Below are 14,663 nucleotides of genomic sequence, written 5' to 3' on the forward strand. Positions count from 1 at the left end.
CTTGTAGTTTAAGTATATTAGTACAAAGTTCTCAGAAAGTAAATCTATTTAAAGTTTATAAAATATATTGCAAAACTGAAGTCAGTTAATAAAGTTAATTGAGAATTAACTGATTAATTAGAGCTAATTTTGCTTTAAAAACAGGAAATATTAAAAACTTCAGTTAAATCTCAATTAATTAGCTGATATTTTTAACTCATTTTTATGGGAATACTGTTCTACTAATTATTTCTATTCAAACCTCAAGAAATGAATTATGAAATGCCAAATAAGGAAAATCAACCATCTAAAGATTCTTAGCTCCAAAGATCTTCAATGTAAAACTTGAAGCAACTTTTCTTTTTTAATGTCTCATATTTATTAAAGCCCTGGTGTGAGGTTTGTGCAAACTATAAAATTATTTTAAATCTAAAGACTTTTTATATCTCTTTTATTTGCCTCAACTCCAGCATCCTCACAAACCACAGAGAATATAGTGTTATAGCAATTAGGAATTATATATATACTTTGTAAATCATCTGAATCACAAAATGTACATATAACAAATATATTAATGAATACATTAAAGCACTGTGCCATTACTCCCTGAGTCGTGCCAATCTCTGTGTCAGTTCATCCTGCTCTTGGCTGACTGCTGTCGAAGTACCAATACTGTCTAATTGACCAGATGGTAGTTCCATATTTAGTTCTAATCTATGAGCAAATAAAATCAAAGTTCAGTATTGAAATACTAATGATGGAAAAAATTTGGAATATCAAAACAATACAAAATAACATTCTTACCCAGCTTCATCCGCAACTTGCTGCAATAAGGAATCTACATCATTCTGAGGTACATTAGTAGTTGTGGTTTGCGACATTGCATTTTCCATGTATGAACTTTGCACATCCAAATCTTCAAATTGGCTCTCAAATTTGTCCATAAGTCCTGAGATCTTTTCCAAATTCATCGATTTCATAGCTACATCCATAGCCTTGACAACACCAGCCATGGATTTTGTAACCTTGCGAGTCGTCAGAGCAGTCTGTACTCTACTGGCTACCGCATCCACTCTGGCGCTCATCCTCAGGTAATTCAAAGCCTGGTTCTTCTGTCGAATTGCATTCTCCGCATGGATGCGAGCACCTTCCATGTTACCCTTCTGTATCGCCTTCTTGATCTTTCCCTTCTCTACTTTCTCCTCTTTCTCGCATTTTTTCGAGTCTCTCTCCAACTCCTTCACCGCAAACTTCAAGTTGAATAAATTTTCTATGTTCCATCGTTAAAGAAAATAACTTTTCGTCAGCACTATGGCAATATAAAACCTTACACTTTGAAATTGAGAAAACTATAATCCTGTGATTTTGAGCAAATTACACAAGAATATGTTTCGAAAAACTGAGTTGATCTTGACGATACGTATGATTTAGAATACTTTGACTAAATGACGCTGGAAACGCAATTTTACATGAATAACGTGAACTTGATGAACGAATTAGAAAAAAATAGAAAGAATTTTAACGAATAATAGAAGAAATAGAAAGAATTTTAACGAATAATTAAATATTTAAAGGATACTTTCCATCTTAGGGATGGACATATATGACTGTTCCGCACCCGTGATGATAAGCTAAACTTAACCTTAAAAGATAAGAAATCACGCATGTTGTTAATTATCGATGACAACATACAATATAATATAAACTCGTTAGAATTACGTTATATGATATTTACAATTATTTACCAAGTGAATTTTACAAGTAGGAAACGCTACCTTTTAATTGACAAAAGTTCCAACACAGACGATGACAATAAACGACAATAACGTATTGACTGCACTTTCTACTCTTGATTTCGTTACCCCTTCTTTCTCTAACACTTCAGTACACATTTGTTTCAAAATGAAGGAAGTGCTAAAAGCATAGAGATATAAGAATAGAGGGAACAAGGGATATATGCTACCTGTAAGTGGAAGTGATAGAGGTCAAGAGAGAAATAGATGCCGAATGCCCTATCCATAGAGATATAAGAATAGAGGGAACAAGCCTGCAAGTGGAAGTCATAGAGGCAAAGAGAGAGATGGATGCCGAGTGTCCTATCTGTCTCTTTCTAGTCGAGCGCTGTGATTGGTTGTTACAATGAGCCGCCAAGACGACCACGCGACGTCAGGAGGGGAGAAAGCAGACTAAAATTTTGTTTTGTAAATATGTGTGCACATGTGTGTAGAATTAAAATTCGTTAAATATTCGAACGCTAACAAAATAATAATTGGACGCGATTTGTTTAAAAATGAGACATTGTTTGAAATGCAAGGCGGAGTCTTATCTTGGATGTAACCGCAGTTTTCACTCGTAAGAAAGTACAAATACGTAACCTCAAATAATTATGTTATTTTTTCCTACATTTAAAAAAATATGTAAATGTTGTAGACTACCGAAGGATGTAGATATAAGGCGTAAATGGTTGAATATATTTCAACTACCTTTGTATTTTGAAGTGAAAACAGCATATATTTGCAGTGATCATTTTAGCAATGACAGTTTCTTTGAATTGGATGGAGAAAAATGTATAGCTATATCGTCGTTGGCGCGACAGCCAATCCCAGCGCGTGACTAGAAAGAGACAGATAGGACACTCGGCATCCATCTCTCTCTTTGCCTCTATCACTTCCACTTACAGGCTTGTTCCCTCTATTCTATATCTCTATGATCAGAACTCTCAGGACAGTCCGATAAAAAAGTCTATTTTACGGCCCACGAAAGGGCCAAGCGCGCGAACTTTTGACCGAAATTGCACGAAGCTTCCACCACGTCTGTCTACTATCTTTCTCCATTCGGCTTTTCAGTACAAGGTTTTAATAACCAATAAGAAGAGACGCTTTCTAGAGACTCTAGCCAGTGAGTTTCTCTTCGGGTGACATTCTCTAGATAACGGATTCTCCTATTGGACGTCCAGAGTCGTGAAAATCGTCGGGAATCACGATGTAAATCCTTCGTAAGTCGCGCCCTTGAGCGAACGCAGCGCGCTGACGCGTGCGCGTGCGTATTGCGTCGCTGTTGCGGTGCCGTGCGTGCCGTCGCCATTTGCAATCGCTCGCCAAGGGCTAGCGCACGGCAGGTACGGCACACGCGGTCGCCGTCCCACGCCGTCCGCCCTTCTCAAGCCTATCGTTCTCGCGGTCTCGCGATGCTCTACTCTGAGTCCGCCGTCCGCTAATGCCCACCGTCGACCGCTGCGTATAGGTGAGTGGTGTGCCAGTGACGGGATGAGTGAGAGATACCTGTGTGCGAGTGAGTGCGTGCGTGCGTAAGTAAGTAACGTGCGTTTCATGCGTGCGTGCGTGCGTGCTCACTGTGTCGCGCGCGCCGCACCGCGCCAAACGGCCGAGTCGTTATCCCTTCTCTCTCTCTCTCTCTCTCTCCTCCCGTGTCATTCTGTCTCTCTCACCTAACCTTCTTTCGCGGCTGGAGCGCTCGGCAGATCAGTTTGCGGCGTGCACGATGGGCTACTTGTAACCGACGCCAAATGGAGCCTTTCGTCGGCCACCTGGAATAGCTCGTCGCGCTGTTCTACTGCGTACCGAAGACCAGCGTGCCAGGATCTGTTCGGATCCCCTCTTCCGCGCCACCCCTCTCGTCCGTTTGCCCAGCACAGTTCACCCCCCGCGCAGATATGGCCTCCTCTAACCGCGGCATCCAGATTGGCTCCGGCTGGTTTCAGACCAAGATCAACCTCAGGCCGCAACACCGAGGTGTTCATCTTGTCACCGAGGAGATCCTCAGGCAGGTCCCGGAGCTCTGCCAATTTTCCATTGGCCTCTGCCATATTCAAAGTAAGTAGACCTAGTGTCACCTTGCTAACCTATTATTAATAACTAACTGACTGAGAATTTGTGGATGCAATGCACCTGCAATGTTCTCTTCCATTGTATGAGTGAGGATTGATTTGATTGGGTTGCTCAGATAACGTTTGCGAAGAAGCGGTGTGAATAATACAAAATTGGTTCAGATCTGATGCAGTTGATAGTGTCAGAAAGAAATGATTGTATGTTTTAGATTCCTCTATCTTGTTTTTAGCATTATTGTTTTTATGTCTCGTTTACTTATACATGTCATTAATAAACTGGGTTAAATATCTAATATCTAATACACAAGATAACATTATGAGTACAAAATTCTTTGTGAAATCGATCAACACTAAATTAATATTTTCCTATAGTTCTCCATACCTCGGCTAGTTTAGCATTAAATGAGAGTTGGGATCCGGATGTGAGAGACGACATGGAGATGATGCTTAACAAAATAGTTCCTGAGGGATTGGAGTATAGGCATAGCTGTGAAGGGCCAGACGACATGGTAAGCCAAAAATACCTAAAGATTTTCTTTTGCATCGTGTTTTCACTGCTTAGCGGACTCATGCCAAGAACTTGGACTTTCCAAATCTGTTATTTATTTTCACATCCAGACTCATTCTTATAAGGAAAACATTATTTATTTATTGTAAAAAATGATACAAATACTTGAAGAAGTTCTCTCTAGACTAATCAAATCTCAAAGAGATTTCTGTTGTGATTTTGATACCTCCAAAGGAAGTGATATCATTTGGCGGATCAGCGAGATAAGTATCATTGACTATTTCTGGTGACATTTCACAGCCAGCACATGTGAAGGCCTGCTTCCTGGGTTCCTCGCTGAGCATCCCAATTACGGATGGCAAGCTGGCGTTGGGCACGTGGCAGGGCATCTGGTTCTGTGAGCACCGGAACCACGCTGGCAGCCGCAAGTTGGTGGTGACGCTGACCGGTGTCCTGAGGGACTCGGCGCGTAGCCCTCTCAGCCCGGTCAGCCCCATCGCCTCTACCAGCAGCTAGGACCACTCGCACCCCCGAAGGCGTGGCAAGCGTCAGCTGCGCGCGTCCACTTCGAGCGACTCGAGCTAGCAGCCGCTTTAAACCCTAGTCAACTTCTAAGAGTACAATCCATTGAGGAAGAATGAGCCGGATATCTCGCGGATCCAACTATCGCTCGGGGAGAAACAGCGGGTAATCAGGCGCATCCTCGATGAGCAAGTGGACACACCGCTCAGAGCGCACGTCGCGTTCACGAATTCTGTGCGTGTGCGCGTGTGTTAACTGGGTTCCGTTCATGTCTCCGATGTCATTCCGCAAGGATGTTTCTTCTTGTTCGAGTGACGGACGAGCCAGAAACTCGAGGGGTTGCGAAGAGTCTTGCGTGTTCTCTTGTTCTTGTAGTACGGATTAATTCAGATTTTAACGAAACCCTACCGCTTGAATATTGACCGATATTAACGGATCGTTGGAAGTCTGGATTCAATACCCGAAGATCCAGGAGCTAAGATTACGGGCATTGTGAGTTCCTTCGGCCGCCGAGAGAGAAGTCCCAGGATCCCCGCGGAGCACGTTATATACCACGGAAGCTCTGGAACCTTTGCAACAACTCAGAATGCCCCGCTCGTTCCTTCATTCCCGGCTTTCTGGCTCGCGTTGATCACGCGGGACATCTGGTATATCACATGAATAATAATAAAAAAAAGCGAAGAGAGAGATATATAGGAGATAGAGAGAGAAAGAGAGAGAGAGAGAGAGGAAAGGAGAAACGGAAAAAAAACTGCCACGGCGAACGCGCGTTATCGCACGCGTCGCACGTAAATAAAACGAATTAAATGCGAGTATCCAGCGCTCTTCCGCCTCGCTCTTGAAGATAGAAGAAAAGCAGAAAAGGCACATATTCTGTGGGAAGCAATCGGAGAGGAAGAAGGACAGATAGAAAAAGGAAGAACGAATCTATGCATTCCGGTAACGCGTCCAATACTCCGAATTTACGTAGCTTTATTTAGGAGACCCTTTTGTATAAACGAAGTTGACGGACACGAGCAGCCGTGCGAGGACTCGCATCTTTTTTTACACTCGGCTATCTTTGAGCTGTCCCAAAACGAGAGGCAAAGAGAGGGTAAGGGAATTTTAGAAAAAAAAAGAGAAAGAGAGTAAAAGGAGTGAGAGAGCGTGAGGTACGCGTTGCGAACTTTCTGACTCGTCGCTTTAAACGATTAGAAGCTAAATCTAATTGCTCGCACGAACAATGACGTTTCCATCGCATTGGGGGTGTACATATACATACATAGGGAAAGTTCGGCGATGATTCTCTACTGCTGTGCGCGTCTCCGCTAGGGTTATAACGTATGTTACACCATCACGGGCACGTAACGCGATTGCATTCTACGTTGAATTATAGCGCGTTGTAACTAAGGTAACGTTACTAGGTACATTGGAGAGTCGGTTGCACCAACACCCGCCCACGATAATTTATATTACATTTGTGGTTGTATGTATATATATCCTATAACGCGTTTCTTTATTTTATAATAATATTAAAACTTTTACAAATTGTACAAATTAGGCTGTTTTTTTTTTTTTTTTATTATATATCCCAGAGATACTATTTAATACTCATTATATATAACATTAGAGAGCAAAATCTGAGTTACTTGTGTAGCATTTTAATTCAGTCGTCTAAGCTTCGAAAATTCGAACTGTCCTATTTAATTGGCTTAAAAGTGGGACTGGATTCAGAAGATTAGTTTAATTTATATAAAAAGACAATTCTCACAATATTTAATCAATCAAAAGTAATTGATGTCGATTCCTTCTCTATTAAATTTTTTATTCGATCGTCAGTTATCCTAAACTTTTCTTAGTTACGGCTGTCAGTGCAACTGACCTTTATTAAGAGACCACTTCCGAAGATCAAGAGCGTAAGGCGTCGTTTTAAAAGATCCAGCACTGCGGTGAAGTATAACGTTGGATCGTCACGAGGACAGCTGCGTCGATTTCGCAAAAGTCTTCGAATTGCTGGTTCTTTGATTTAGGAATTTGGAAAAAAACTCCAGTATCGCAATTCTTGGTTATACTTCCGAAAAAAAAGAAGATTCACTCTCTGATTTTTATGAAATTTGACGAAAATGTCCTCCAAATGACTCCAAAAATGAATATATGTGAAAGGCTTTTTGGCGCAAAGGAAAATAAGCCGAGATAATGTTGAAATTACGAGAGTAATTATTTTCAGAAAAAATTTGCACAATTATGGATATATAGAATAATTTTCACTTCGAGATACGTTTTAATGATCGATGTTTCAACGTGCAATCTAAAGTAAGAATCGCTTCTGTTTGATGACACGTTTTAACATTATTCTGATTTATCGGGATTGTATTTTAATCCTCGGCCTTTGGGTATCCAAACAATATCCTCGTTTTCCCTATCGTTCATGAAAGTTATTGAGAAGAAAAAGCCGGCCGAGGCGATCTTCGTGACGAATCGACAGAGAGCTTCTTACTCACACGATGTTATTAAACTGAAGCTTACTATGAGCTTGCCGCAGCGTGTCGTTGAAATGGACAGGCAGGCGAACAGGCAGAACAGGCGTTGTCGTTGTTTAGTTGTTAATCTTCAACGTACATAGGCGTGCAAAAGAAAAAAAAAAGAACGCGTCGTCGTCCATTACGTGATTAAATGGACCTATGCTTTAATGTAAAGTACGTCTCTATCTATACAGTTCACATAGCTTAAACAAAAAAATGAAAAAAACATTATCGGAGCTCAAAGTATAATATAATGTAATGTAATGTAATGTAATGTAATGGTACACCATCGAGATTGCCGTACGTACGATCGCTCCTACGAACATACGCAAACAAACACACACACAGGTGGCAGGAGGGGGATAGACGAGGAAAAGGCTCACACACATATGCACAAAGGCGATCTACGATCCTCTCCACGGCCCCCTCGTCCTTGCGCGTATCCTCGCGAGCGCGCGACTTACATAGGTTCAATAGCCAACGTACCAAGTTCGTGGTTTAAGGCGAGACGGTAGCATTTTAATCTGTACACACGTATATTGTAAATAATAACAATAACATTTTGCCGAACTCAAGGCGAGGCTGCGTTCTCGAGAGAAAGATTAGGGGAGAAGAGGTATATATATATATATGTTCAGCGCGCGCGATATCCGAGGAGCATCCAGAACTTAGCGGTTCTACGAACTCGCGGATCTCCTTTGTTCGGATTCGTTATGATTCACCGTTAGCTTTGATTCTCTTTCCGTTATTTGGGAACCTAAAAAAGAAGGGGAAATTTTTACGGCTAGAATTTTATTCGTATTCTAATGGTCATTTCTTCGAAGTAATTTCGCCATGCGCGCGCGCGCGAATCTTTATAACTGAAATTCTCGCAACATTAATATTTGTCTCTGATTTTGCGGAATTTTAAGTTCTTGCGAGTAATTTTTTGTCGAAACATCGCAGTCTTCGGACAACTCGGGCATTTAGAACATCGAGAGATTTTGGGTTCAGCGAATCTCCCAGGTCTTTTCAACGATGGAAAAGATCTTGGAGGAAATCTCTTGATTTTCTTCAATATCTTTACGGATCTTTGTAAATCTCGGGACCTCGAGTCTCTAAAAGTTTGGATCCTCGAAACTCGAGCTCCTTTCGATGCGTTGTATAAAGCTATAAAGGTCACAATCACTTGTATTTTGCCAAAATTGAATTATCAGCGAGAGAGAAAAGAAAATTCATTTTTCCAGGCGTAGGCTTCCGCTTGCGCAGCGAACGCGGATCTAATTATTGCAACGCATGCAGGCTCCGTCAGTCCCTCTTTGCACTCTTGCGTAAGTAAAAATATTTTCTACCGTTTAGAAATAAAGAACTGTTACAACACGAACGTGGCGCATTGATCTTGTATATGCTACCAGCTGTGAATATCCTATACAATGTACGATAAAATGTATATGTAAGATTTATATAAGCGAGAACGAGAGAGGCAGATGCGTGAATGTGCTGGCATGACGTGATTCTACAATGATGGCACATATCAATTACGAGAAACCGATATGAATCCACTTGCAATAGATATATGCGGAATTTAATGATCCTCTCACGACTACGACAAGATTAATAGGGATTTTATGTTTCTCTCACGATATTTTACTTTTTCTCGCATATTCTGGGTCCTTTTCTTTTTATATAGCTGTTTTATTCATTTCATTTTATAACTAACAGTTATAGAAATATAACATTTCACTAAAACCTACGATATCCTGGTAGCGTAGTATCCCGCCTCCTCTTCTATGCAGAGGTATCGAAGTAGACTATTGAGAATTAATAAGATCCTATTCATCTGATACTAATTACGAGATTGCGGATGTTTACCCAAGTACTACGCAAGAAAATAAGTTCCTTACTTGCGTATTTTCCGTAAAGAGTCTTGCATGAACATCCACAGTTTATTGATTACATTCTTACAGATGTAACACGTTATATTGTAACGAATATTAGCTCGTTGTATAATTGATTTGTCGATTTTTGCATAGGACATTCTATCGAATTCAGACACGAGGTGAGAGAAATCTGAACGATTCAGAACCTAGATATATTCAGCAAAAAGATTCGCCGTGTCACAGTGTATTGCGATCCGGAGTCTCTGATGATGTTTATGATAATGATGATGACGATGATGAAGATAAAGATGATGATAATCGTGGCGGTGATGATGCTGTTGAATGTTAATTTGCTAAGGATGAAGAGATGGCTACCATTTCTGCTTACTGAAACTAATCCAAGCCAGCAGCAGCTCGACTTGAGACTTAGACATGGCTTACTTTACAGTGACAACTGGAACAAACAGTTGACATCATGTAAAGATGAACAGGATAGAATAAGGGATGCCTAAAGTATCGTTGGGAGAAGAGAATATCGATCTATTGACTGTAAAGGATCATAAGAGTCAGGTTATCAGAGAGCTTTCACATGCTTACAAAACTTGAAAATGTCATAAGCAAACGCAGTTAAGATTTTAGAGAACTCAGGATCAGCTGGAAGGCACGTTACTCAGATGATTCATGAAGTCCAACGGTGCCTTACCATCTGGCTTCCTAGTCTCGGACTTATTCAAGTCAGCGTTGTAATTTTCCGGAAGAGGATGCGGACCGGGGTGGCTCAGATCCAACGCCTTCTGCTGCACCACCTTGAAGGAGGCTTTGATGTTATCCAACGCAGCCCCCAAGCCCATTTTGATCTGGTTGAACTCCTGCGTCACCAGGGACAGCCGACCGAGCAGGTAATTCAAGTTCTCGTCCACCTCCCTCATGCGTTTCGTTATCTCGCCGACCTGTCAAATTTCGGACGATCAGTCTTTCCTCAAAGTTCAGGAAAAAGTCTGACAGACTTGTATGACGAGTAGACAGGTTGATTACCTTGCTCTCCATTCCACCCATGGTGGACGTTGTGCCATTGACGTACACTTCGTTCTGCTGATGCAGCTTGTCCAAAGCTCGGGCGCTCTCCGTCATCTGCTGGTACATGACGTTGATCTGCCTCCAGACCTACAAGATAAGTCACGAATAAGCCTCTCTGGAAAATGGTCCATCGATCTAGTCAGCGAGAAGTAGATTGTTCACCTTGTTCATTTCCTGCTCCATCTTGCTGGTGAGATTCGCCAGTGCGCCGTTCTGGTTGTCCATAATGTCACTTGAGATTCCGTCGAATCTTTGGTTGAGAGTGTTGTTGATATTGTTGCCTTGGGTCTTCACTAAATCGCCCACCTCTAACAGGATCTGGTGCACACCGTACTCCACTCTCTTCTTCGTGTCCAACACATGATCGGCCATAGAAACCATCACAGATTGACCCTTGCTCAGATCCTGCAGCTCGTGATTAACGCGCTCTGCGTTGTTAGCCAGATCCATTCTGTAGCATGAAAGAGCGTCGATAGCTTATGAGAGATACCACATCGCTCGACGTTAAATCCTCCTCTGGGTGTCTCTATAATATCGATTTTCTTAACGTGCGAAAAGCGTTTTAATGTTAACTTCGTTGACGATAGAGAAGCTTCGTCGAGATTTTGGGAATGACAATCGGGATTTACCGTAATGCCGTCACAGCATCCTTCGTCTCTTCCTTGGCTTCCTTTACTCCGTCCGTGATGTGATCCATGCTTTGTGTAACGATATCCTTCAACGTGTGCTTCGCCTCCTGCAGCATGGTCTGCGTCTCGTTGTGCAACGTTTGCACGTCACTTATCCTACAAGTCACCAACTTCCGATTAGTACTTATAAATAGTTCCCTCTTCCTCCTCGTGGTTTTCTTAATTAGTTGTCTGGCGTCGGAAAATCCGGGTTTATTACCTAGGTAACTCTTGCATCCTGAAGGAAGTGTCCTCCAGCAGTTCCTGCACTCGCACCAAAGTCCTCAAGTGATCGTCGACCGCCGGTGTCGGGTCCACCGGTGCCGTCGGTTTCTCTTGGATGCTTTGCGTCATCTGTTTTATCCTCTCCAGAGAGATCTCGATGTCCCCGATCTTGGCGGCTACATCTTGAACCTGCTCGACCAATTCGTATTCTATCCGTCTCCTCTATTTGTGTCAAATTTTTTCCCATCGCTCTCTTATCGTATCGAATTGATTACCTCCGAGAAAATCTTCCACGTTTTTTCCATCAGCGCATTCGAATCTTTCTCTCTCTTTGCCGTGTTATCGTGCAGGCCTTCCTTCAACCTCGCCATCTCCTCTATCAAATTGCTCTCGGTGCTGTTCAGTTTGTCAAGAATGTCGACGAGATTATTGCTCGGCGCTGGAGTCGGCTCAGGTCGATTGCTCACCTCCGCCACTTTGTTCTCAATTTCAGTGAGCCAGGCTTCCAGGCGGCTCTCCAGATCCTCCAGGCTGTCCGCCGTTTTCTGCATCTGTATGCGCTCCCTCTCGTCCCTCTGCGCGAAGAAGAAATATCGTTAAGACTTCATGCCAAGATATAATCCTTCCATCTTGCGCCAAAACACCGGGCGATTACCTGTGCGATCAGTTGCTCTATTCCCGAGATCTTTTCGTCTATCTTGCTCAGTTGCAGCTTCAGACCGTCCACTGCGGTCACGCGCTTTACCAGTACAGCTATGGTCTTCTTCAGTTGCTCGCCCAGCTGCCGCTCTCTCGCCTCGTGCCTTTCCAGCTTCTCCGTGTTCTCCCGCATCATGTGCACTAAGCTCAGCATAGCCTCTTTGATGTCCTCATGGCTGCAAAAATATCAGTAGGATTATTCGCATTCGTTGAAATTCGCTCAACTATCCAGAGTCGAAATATTGAAGACTGATTTTCATTTGAAGAAAAAGAAGCACGCTCGATCAGTTAATTATTGAATGTGCGAGTTTATTGACTGGGTGAATTACTTACGTGATCTCCCTAGTGTAGCTAACGTCGAGGCAAAGATAAAGGACCATTAAGAGGACGGACAGCTTCATCGTTCTCATTTTCTGGATCTACGACAGCGAGTTGATTTGCTATCCCGCGATGCTGTTACACTAATTGAAGAGTTTAGCTCGGTATCACTTGAACCTCGATATAATCTGCTATGAATCAAAAGAACGACAAGAAATTCATGACATGAAGGTAATAAACAAAGACATCACTATTTCTGTAAGTTACAAAGTGTCTTTCTCTCCGGGACTTCTAATTGAATACACTGCCATCGAGATAAGGAACACGCAGGTCACTCACGATGACCCCGGAGAGTAGAGAGAGAGAGAGAGAGAAAGAGAGAGATGTGTACGGAGAAATCATCACTCACAATAAATTACTCTCGTACGTTAGTAGTAGCTGCTCAAAGATCGCAGTGTTATATGTTCCGTGTCTCCCAGTATGAGAGTGCTTTAACTTATTTAATTAGTGAATTTAATTAAATTTAATTTAATTGCACGAGTCACCGTGAATTTTTCATCAATATCTTAATGTCAATTTTTTGTCTCGAACGCGTTAAATTTTGTTGGCATTTCTGTTATATTAAATATTATTTTATTAGTTTTAAGTGATAACGTGTCATTTTTATAGTATTTGTAATTTTTATATTAATGTTCCTTCATAATATTAATTTAAATTGAATTCAATTAGTTGAGGATGAAAAGCAAGGCGTCTTCATACAGCGCGTTTTCCTTCGGCAGCAAAGTGGGATCTCTCTCAGGCTGCAATGGAACTCGAAACCTTTCTTCGGTATATGGAGGTGATGAAAGGGTGAAATGTGTGCAGCTATTTATAGGCATACAGATGAGCATTCTTCCAACGAGCCATGTGGTCCATTATAGCCATTAAGCCATATGTTTCAAGCGCAACAAATTTGTCTTGCCCTTTTACATAAGTGCAGATGTGAAGGAGAACTGCTTTAAAATCGGTCAACTTTCTTTTTATACCAAAAGAATTAAATTTTGCCGTGATATTTACATTATTTATACAGTCTCGTTTTATTATTGAATATAGAAAGCTACAAGGATTTCGCTTATTAAAAATATGATATCGTAAATATAAATCTTTTCTGAAAAATTTCCTTGTCGATCTATTCAATTATTAGAATTTTTAGTGTTATATTAGGAAATTTTGATCACTCCGCGGTTTCGAAAATATTTGAATTCTATTTAAAATTCGAATTTTTTAATTCTTTGAGTTATTAAATTTGCAGATCGCGTAAGTCTCGAAGTTGTTTCTCTCAAATCTTTGTGTTTCGAGTGTCAAAAAAAATCGATATTTCGAGCTTCTCGAAATTTCTGAAGACAAAAGTATTGAAAGACCAAGATTCCAATATAACACAGTCCACTGAGCCGGACAGGAAATGTTCCTTCATAATAGGGTACATTGTACTATAAATAGAACGCTAAGAAGACTGCTGCATCTTGTTCCAGCGGATACATTGCTTAACAAGTAAACGAAGCATTATTGAGTCCATTAGAAATCCATTGGAACTCAAGCGACTTTATTTACTTTACTTGAAATGCACAGAGCAAAGAGCAATGTGATGTAGCAAAAAACAAATAAATTTCATACGGGGATCTGCTCATAGACCCGGTTCTATCGTCGCGCCTAATTTCCTCTCGACTTTCGATACGCGCGTCTCGATAATCGACAAATTTCAATTGCGCATTCTTGAAAAAAAAAAAAAGCAACGAGAAAAACTAATCGGCCGACTCGACGATGCATTTCGATCTAAAGCGCGACCTCTTAGAACAGCATTTTCGCGAATCGATCGAAAGCTATCGAGCTAAGTCTTCAAAGTTAACAAAGTCTGCAATAAAACTAAATGTCAAGCACGTGACGTGATTCGTGCATGGTTTAATGTGCGCGAGGAAAACCAGTGAAAGTTGCGTAAAAGTGTAAACGGAGAAACCGTCAACTGCCGAGTGAGAGAGAAAAATAAAACACGGCGATAAAGAAAGACGCTGTTATGTATCGAAACGATCGAGGAAGAAAAGGAAAAGAAAGAGATCGTTCGTTTTCGCTTTTTTGTTCGCCAGCGTGAGAAGCAGTTCGGCGAAGAAAGAACAACAACCGAATTTTTCCGATCGATCGACGCGACGACCGGACACGATTCCCCGGCGCGACCGCTCGCACTACTCACTCGAGCGTGGTTGTTGTCCTCCTCGCGGAAGCACGGGGCGAGAGCGCAGCCGATCGCAGTCGAACTGTTTTTCGACGCGACCAGCGAAGAACTGATCTCCCGCTGCCATTAGATAACCCCGCTCAGATTTTTTCAAATTCTCCGGCCCGAGGAGTCGCACAACGCTGCCAACGCTACGAACGCTCCGAAGCTCGTTTCGCCCGAAAAGTGTGACAAATCAGCCCAAAAGTTGCCCG

The 14,663-nt window shown here is 41.8% G+C and overlaps 3 protein-coding genes across 6 annotated transcripts; 1 reads left to right on the forward strand and 2 right to left on the reverse strand.

The window, feature by feature from the left end:
* Window positions 1-409: 409 nt before the first annotated feature.
* Window positions 410-1,971, reverse strand: LOC106740929 (charged multivesicular body protein 1b). Its single transcript, XM_014612410.1, has 4 exons — window positions 1,755-1,971; window positions 1,559-1,621; window positions 784-1,249; window positions 410-693 (listed from the first exon to the last, which is right to left on the reverse strand). Exons 2-4 carry the CDS (start codon window positions 1,578-1,580, stop codon window positions 579-581), a joined length of 603 nt encoding a protein of 200 aa, XP_014467896.1. The 5' UTR covers window positions 1,581-1,621; window positions 1,755-1,971; the 3' UTR covers window positions 410-578.
* A 1,063-nt stretch (window positions 1,972-3,034) lies between these two features.
* On the forward strand, window positions 3,035-8,720 carry LOC106740932 (UPF0047 protein YjbQ). Of its 2 annotated transcripts, none has more exons than XM_014612416.1 (4): window positions 3,035-3,222; window positions 3,451-3,812; window positions 4,199-4,335; window positions 4,635-8,720. In XM_014612416.1, exons 2-4 carry the CDS (start codon window positions 3,653-3,655, stop codon window positions 4,848-4,850), a joined length of 513 nt encoding a protein of 170 aa, XP_014467902.1. In that variant the 5' UTR covers window positions 3,035-3,222; window positions 3,451-3,652; the 3' UTR covers window positions 4,851-8,720. The 2 variants fall into 2 exon arrangements, with proteins under 2 accessions (XP_014467902.1, XP_014467903.1); XM_014612417.1 differs by having other exon boundaries at window positions 3,461-3,812.
* On the reverse strand, window positions 7,427-14,527 carry LOC106740920 (kinectin). Of its 3 annotated transcripts, none has more exons than XM_014612387.1 (9): window positions 14,428-14,527; window positions 12,219-12,391; window positions 11,842-12,061; window positions 11,462-11,761; window positions 11,182-11,375; window positions 10,923-11,078; window positions 10,456-10,744; window positions 10,252-10,380; window positions 7,427-10,166 (listed from the first exon to the last, which is right to left on the reverse strand). In XM_014612387.1, the coding sequence occupies exons 2-9, from the start codon at window positions 12,293-12,295 to the stop codon at window positions 9,867-9,869; spliced, it is 1,665 nt and encodes a 554-aa protein (XP_014467873.1). In that variant the 5' UTR covers window positions 12,296-12,391; window positions 14,428-14,527; the 3' UTR covers window positions 7,427-9,866. The 3 variants fall into 3 exon arrangements, with proteins under 3 accessions (XP_014467873.1, XP_014467875.1, XP_014467874.1); XM_014612389.1 differs by lacking the exon at window positions 14,428-14,527 and adding an exon at window positions 12,613-12,791 and having other exon boundaries at window positions 12,219-12,394; XM_014612388.1 differs by lacking the exon at window positions 14,428-14,527 and adding an exon at window positions 12,613-12,787.
* Between the last annotated feature and the right edge of the window lie 136 nt (window positions 14,528-14,663).

The sequence above is a fragment of the Dinoponera quadriceps genome, unplaced genomic scaffold (assembly GCF_001313825.1).
Source record: "Dinoponera quadriceps isolate SergipeBrazil2010 unplaced genomic scaffold, ASM131382v1 scaffold397, whole genome shotgun sequence".
NCBI classification, from domain to species: Eukaryota; Metazoa; Arthropoda; class Insecta; order Hymenoptera; family Formicidae; genus Dinoponera; species Dinoponera quadriceps.

Coding starts and splice junctions, on each gene's coding strand:
- LOC106740932 (XM_014612416.1), top strand. CDS start 3,653: ATGGCCTCCTCTAACCGCGGCATCCAGATTGGCTCCGGCTGGTTTCAG. Junction 3,813..4,198: donor TGGCCTCTGCCATATTCAAA/GTAAGTAGACCT, acceptor ATTTTCCTATAG/TTCTCCATACCTCGGCTAGT. Junction 4,336..4,634: donor GTGAAGGGCCAGACGACATG/GTAAGCCAAAAA, acceptor GACATTTCACAG/CCAGCACATGTGAAGGCCTG.
- LOC106740920 (XM_014612387.1), bottom strand. CDS start 12,295: ATGAGAACGATGAAGCTGTCCGTCCTCTTAATGGTCCTTTATCTTTGC. Junction 10,745..10,922: donor GATGCTGTGACGGCATTACG/GTAAATCCCGAT, acceptor TTCATGCTACAG/AATGGATCTGGCTAACAACG. Junction 10,167..10,251: donor TGGGTGGAATGGAGAGCAAG/GTAATCAACCTG, acceptor GAAATTTGACAG/GTCGGCGAGATAACGAAACG.
- LOC106740929 (XM_014612410.1), bottom strand. CDS start 1,580: ATGTCCATCCCTAAGATGGAAA. Junction 1,250..1,558: donor GTCCATCCCTAAGATGGAAA/GTATCCTTTAAA, acceptor GATGGAACATAG/AAAATTTATTCAACTTGAAG. Junction 694..783: donor CAAGTTGCGGATGAAGCTGG/GTAAGAATGTTA, acceptor ATTTGCTCATAG/ATTAGAACTAAATATGGAAC.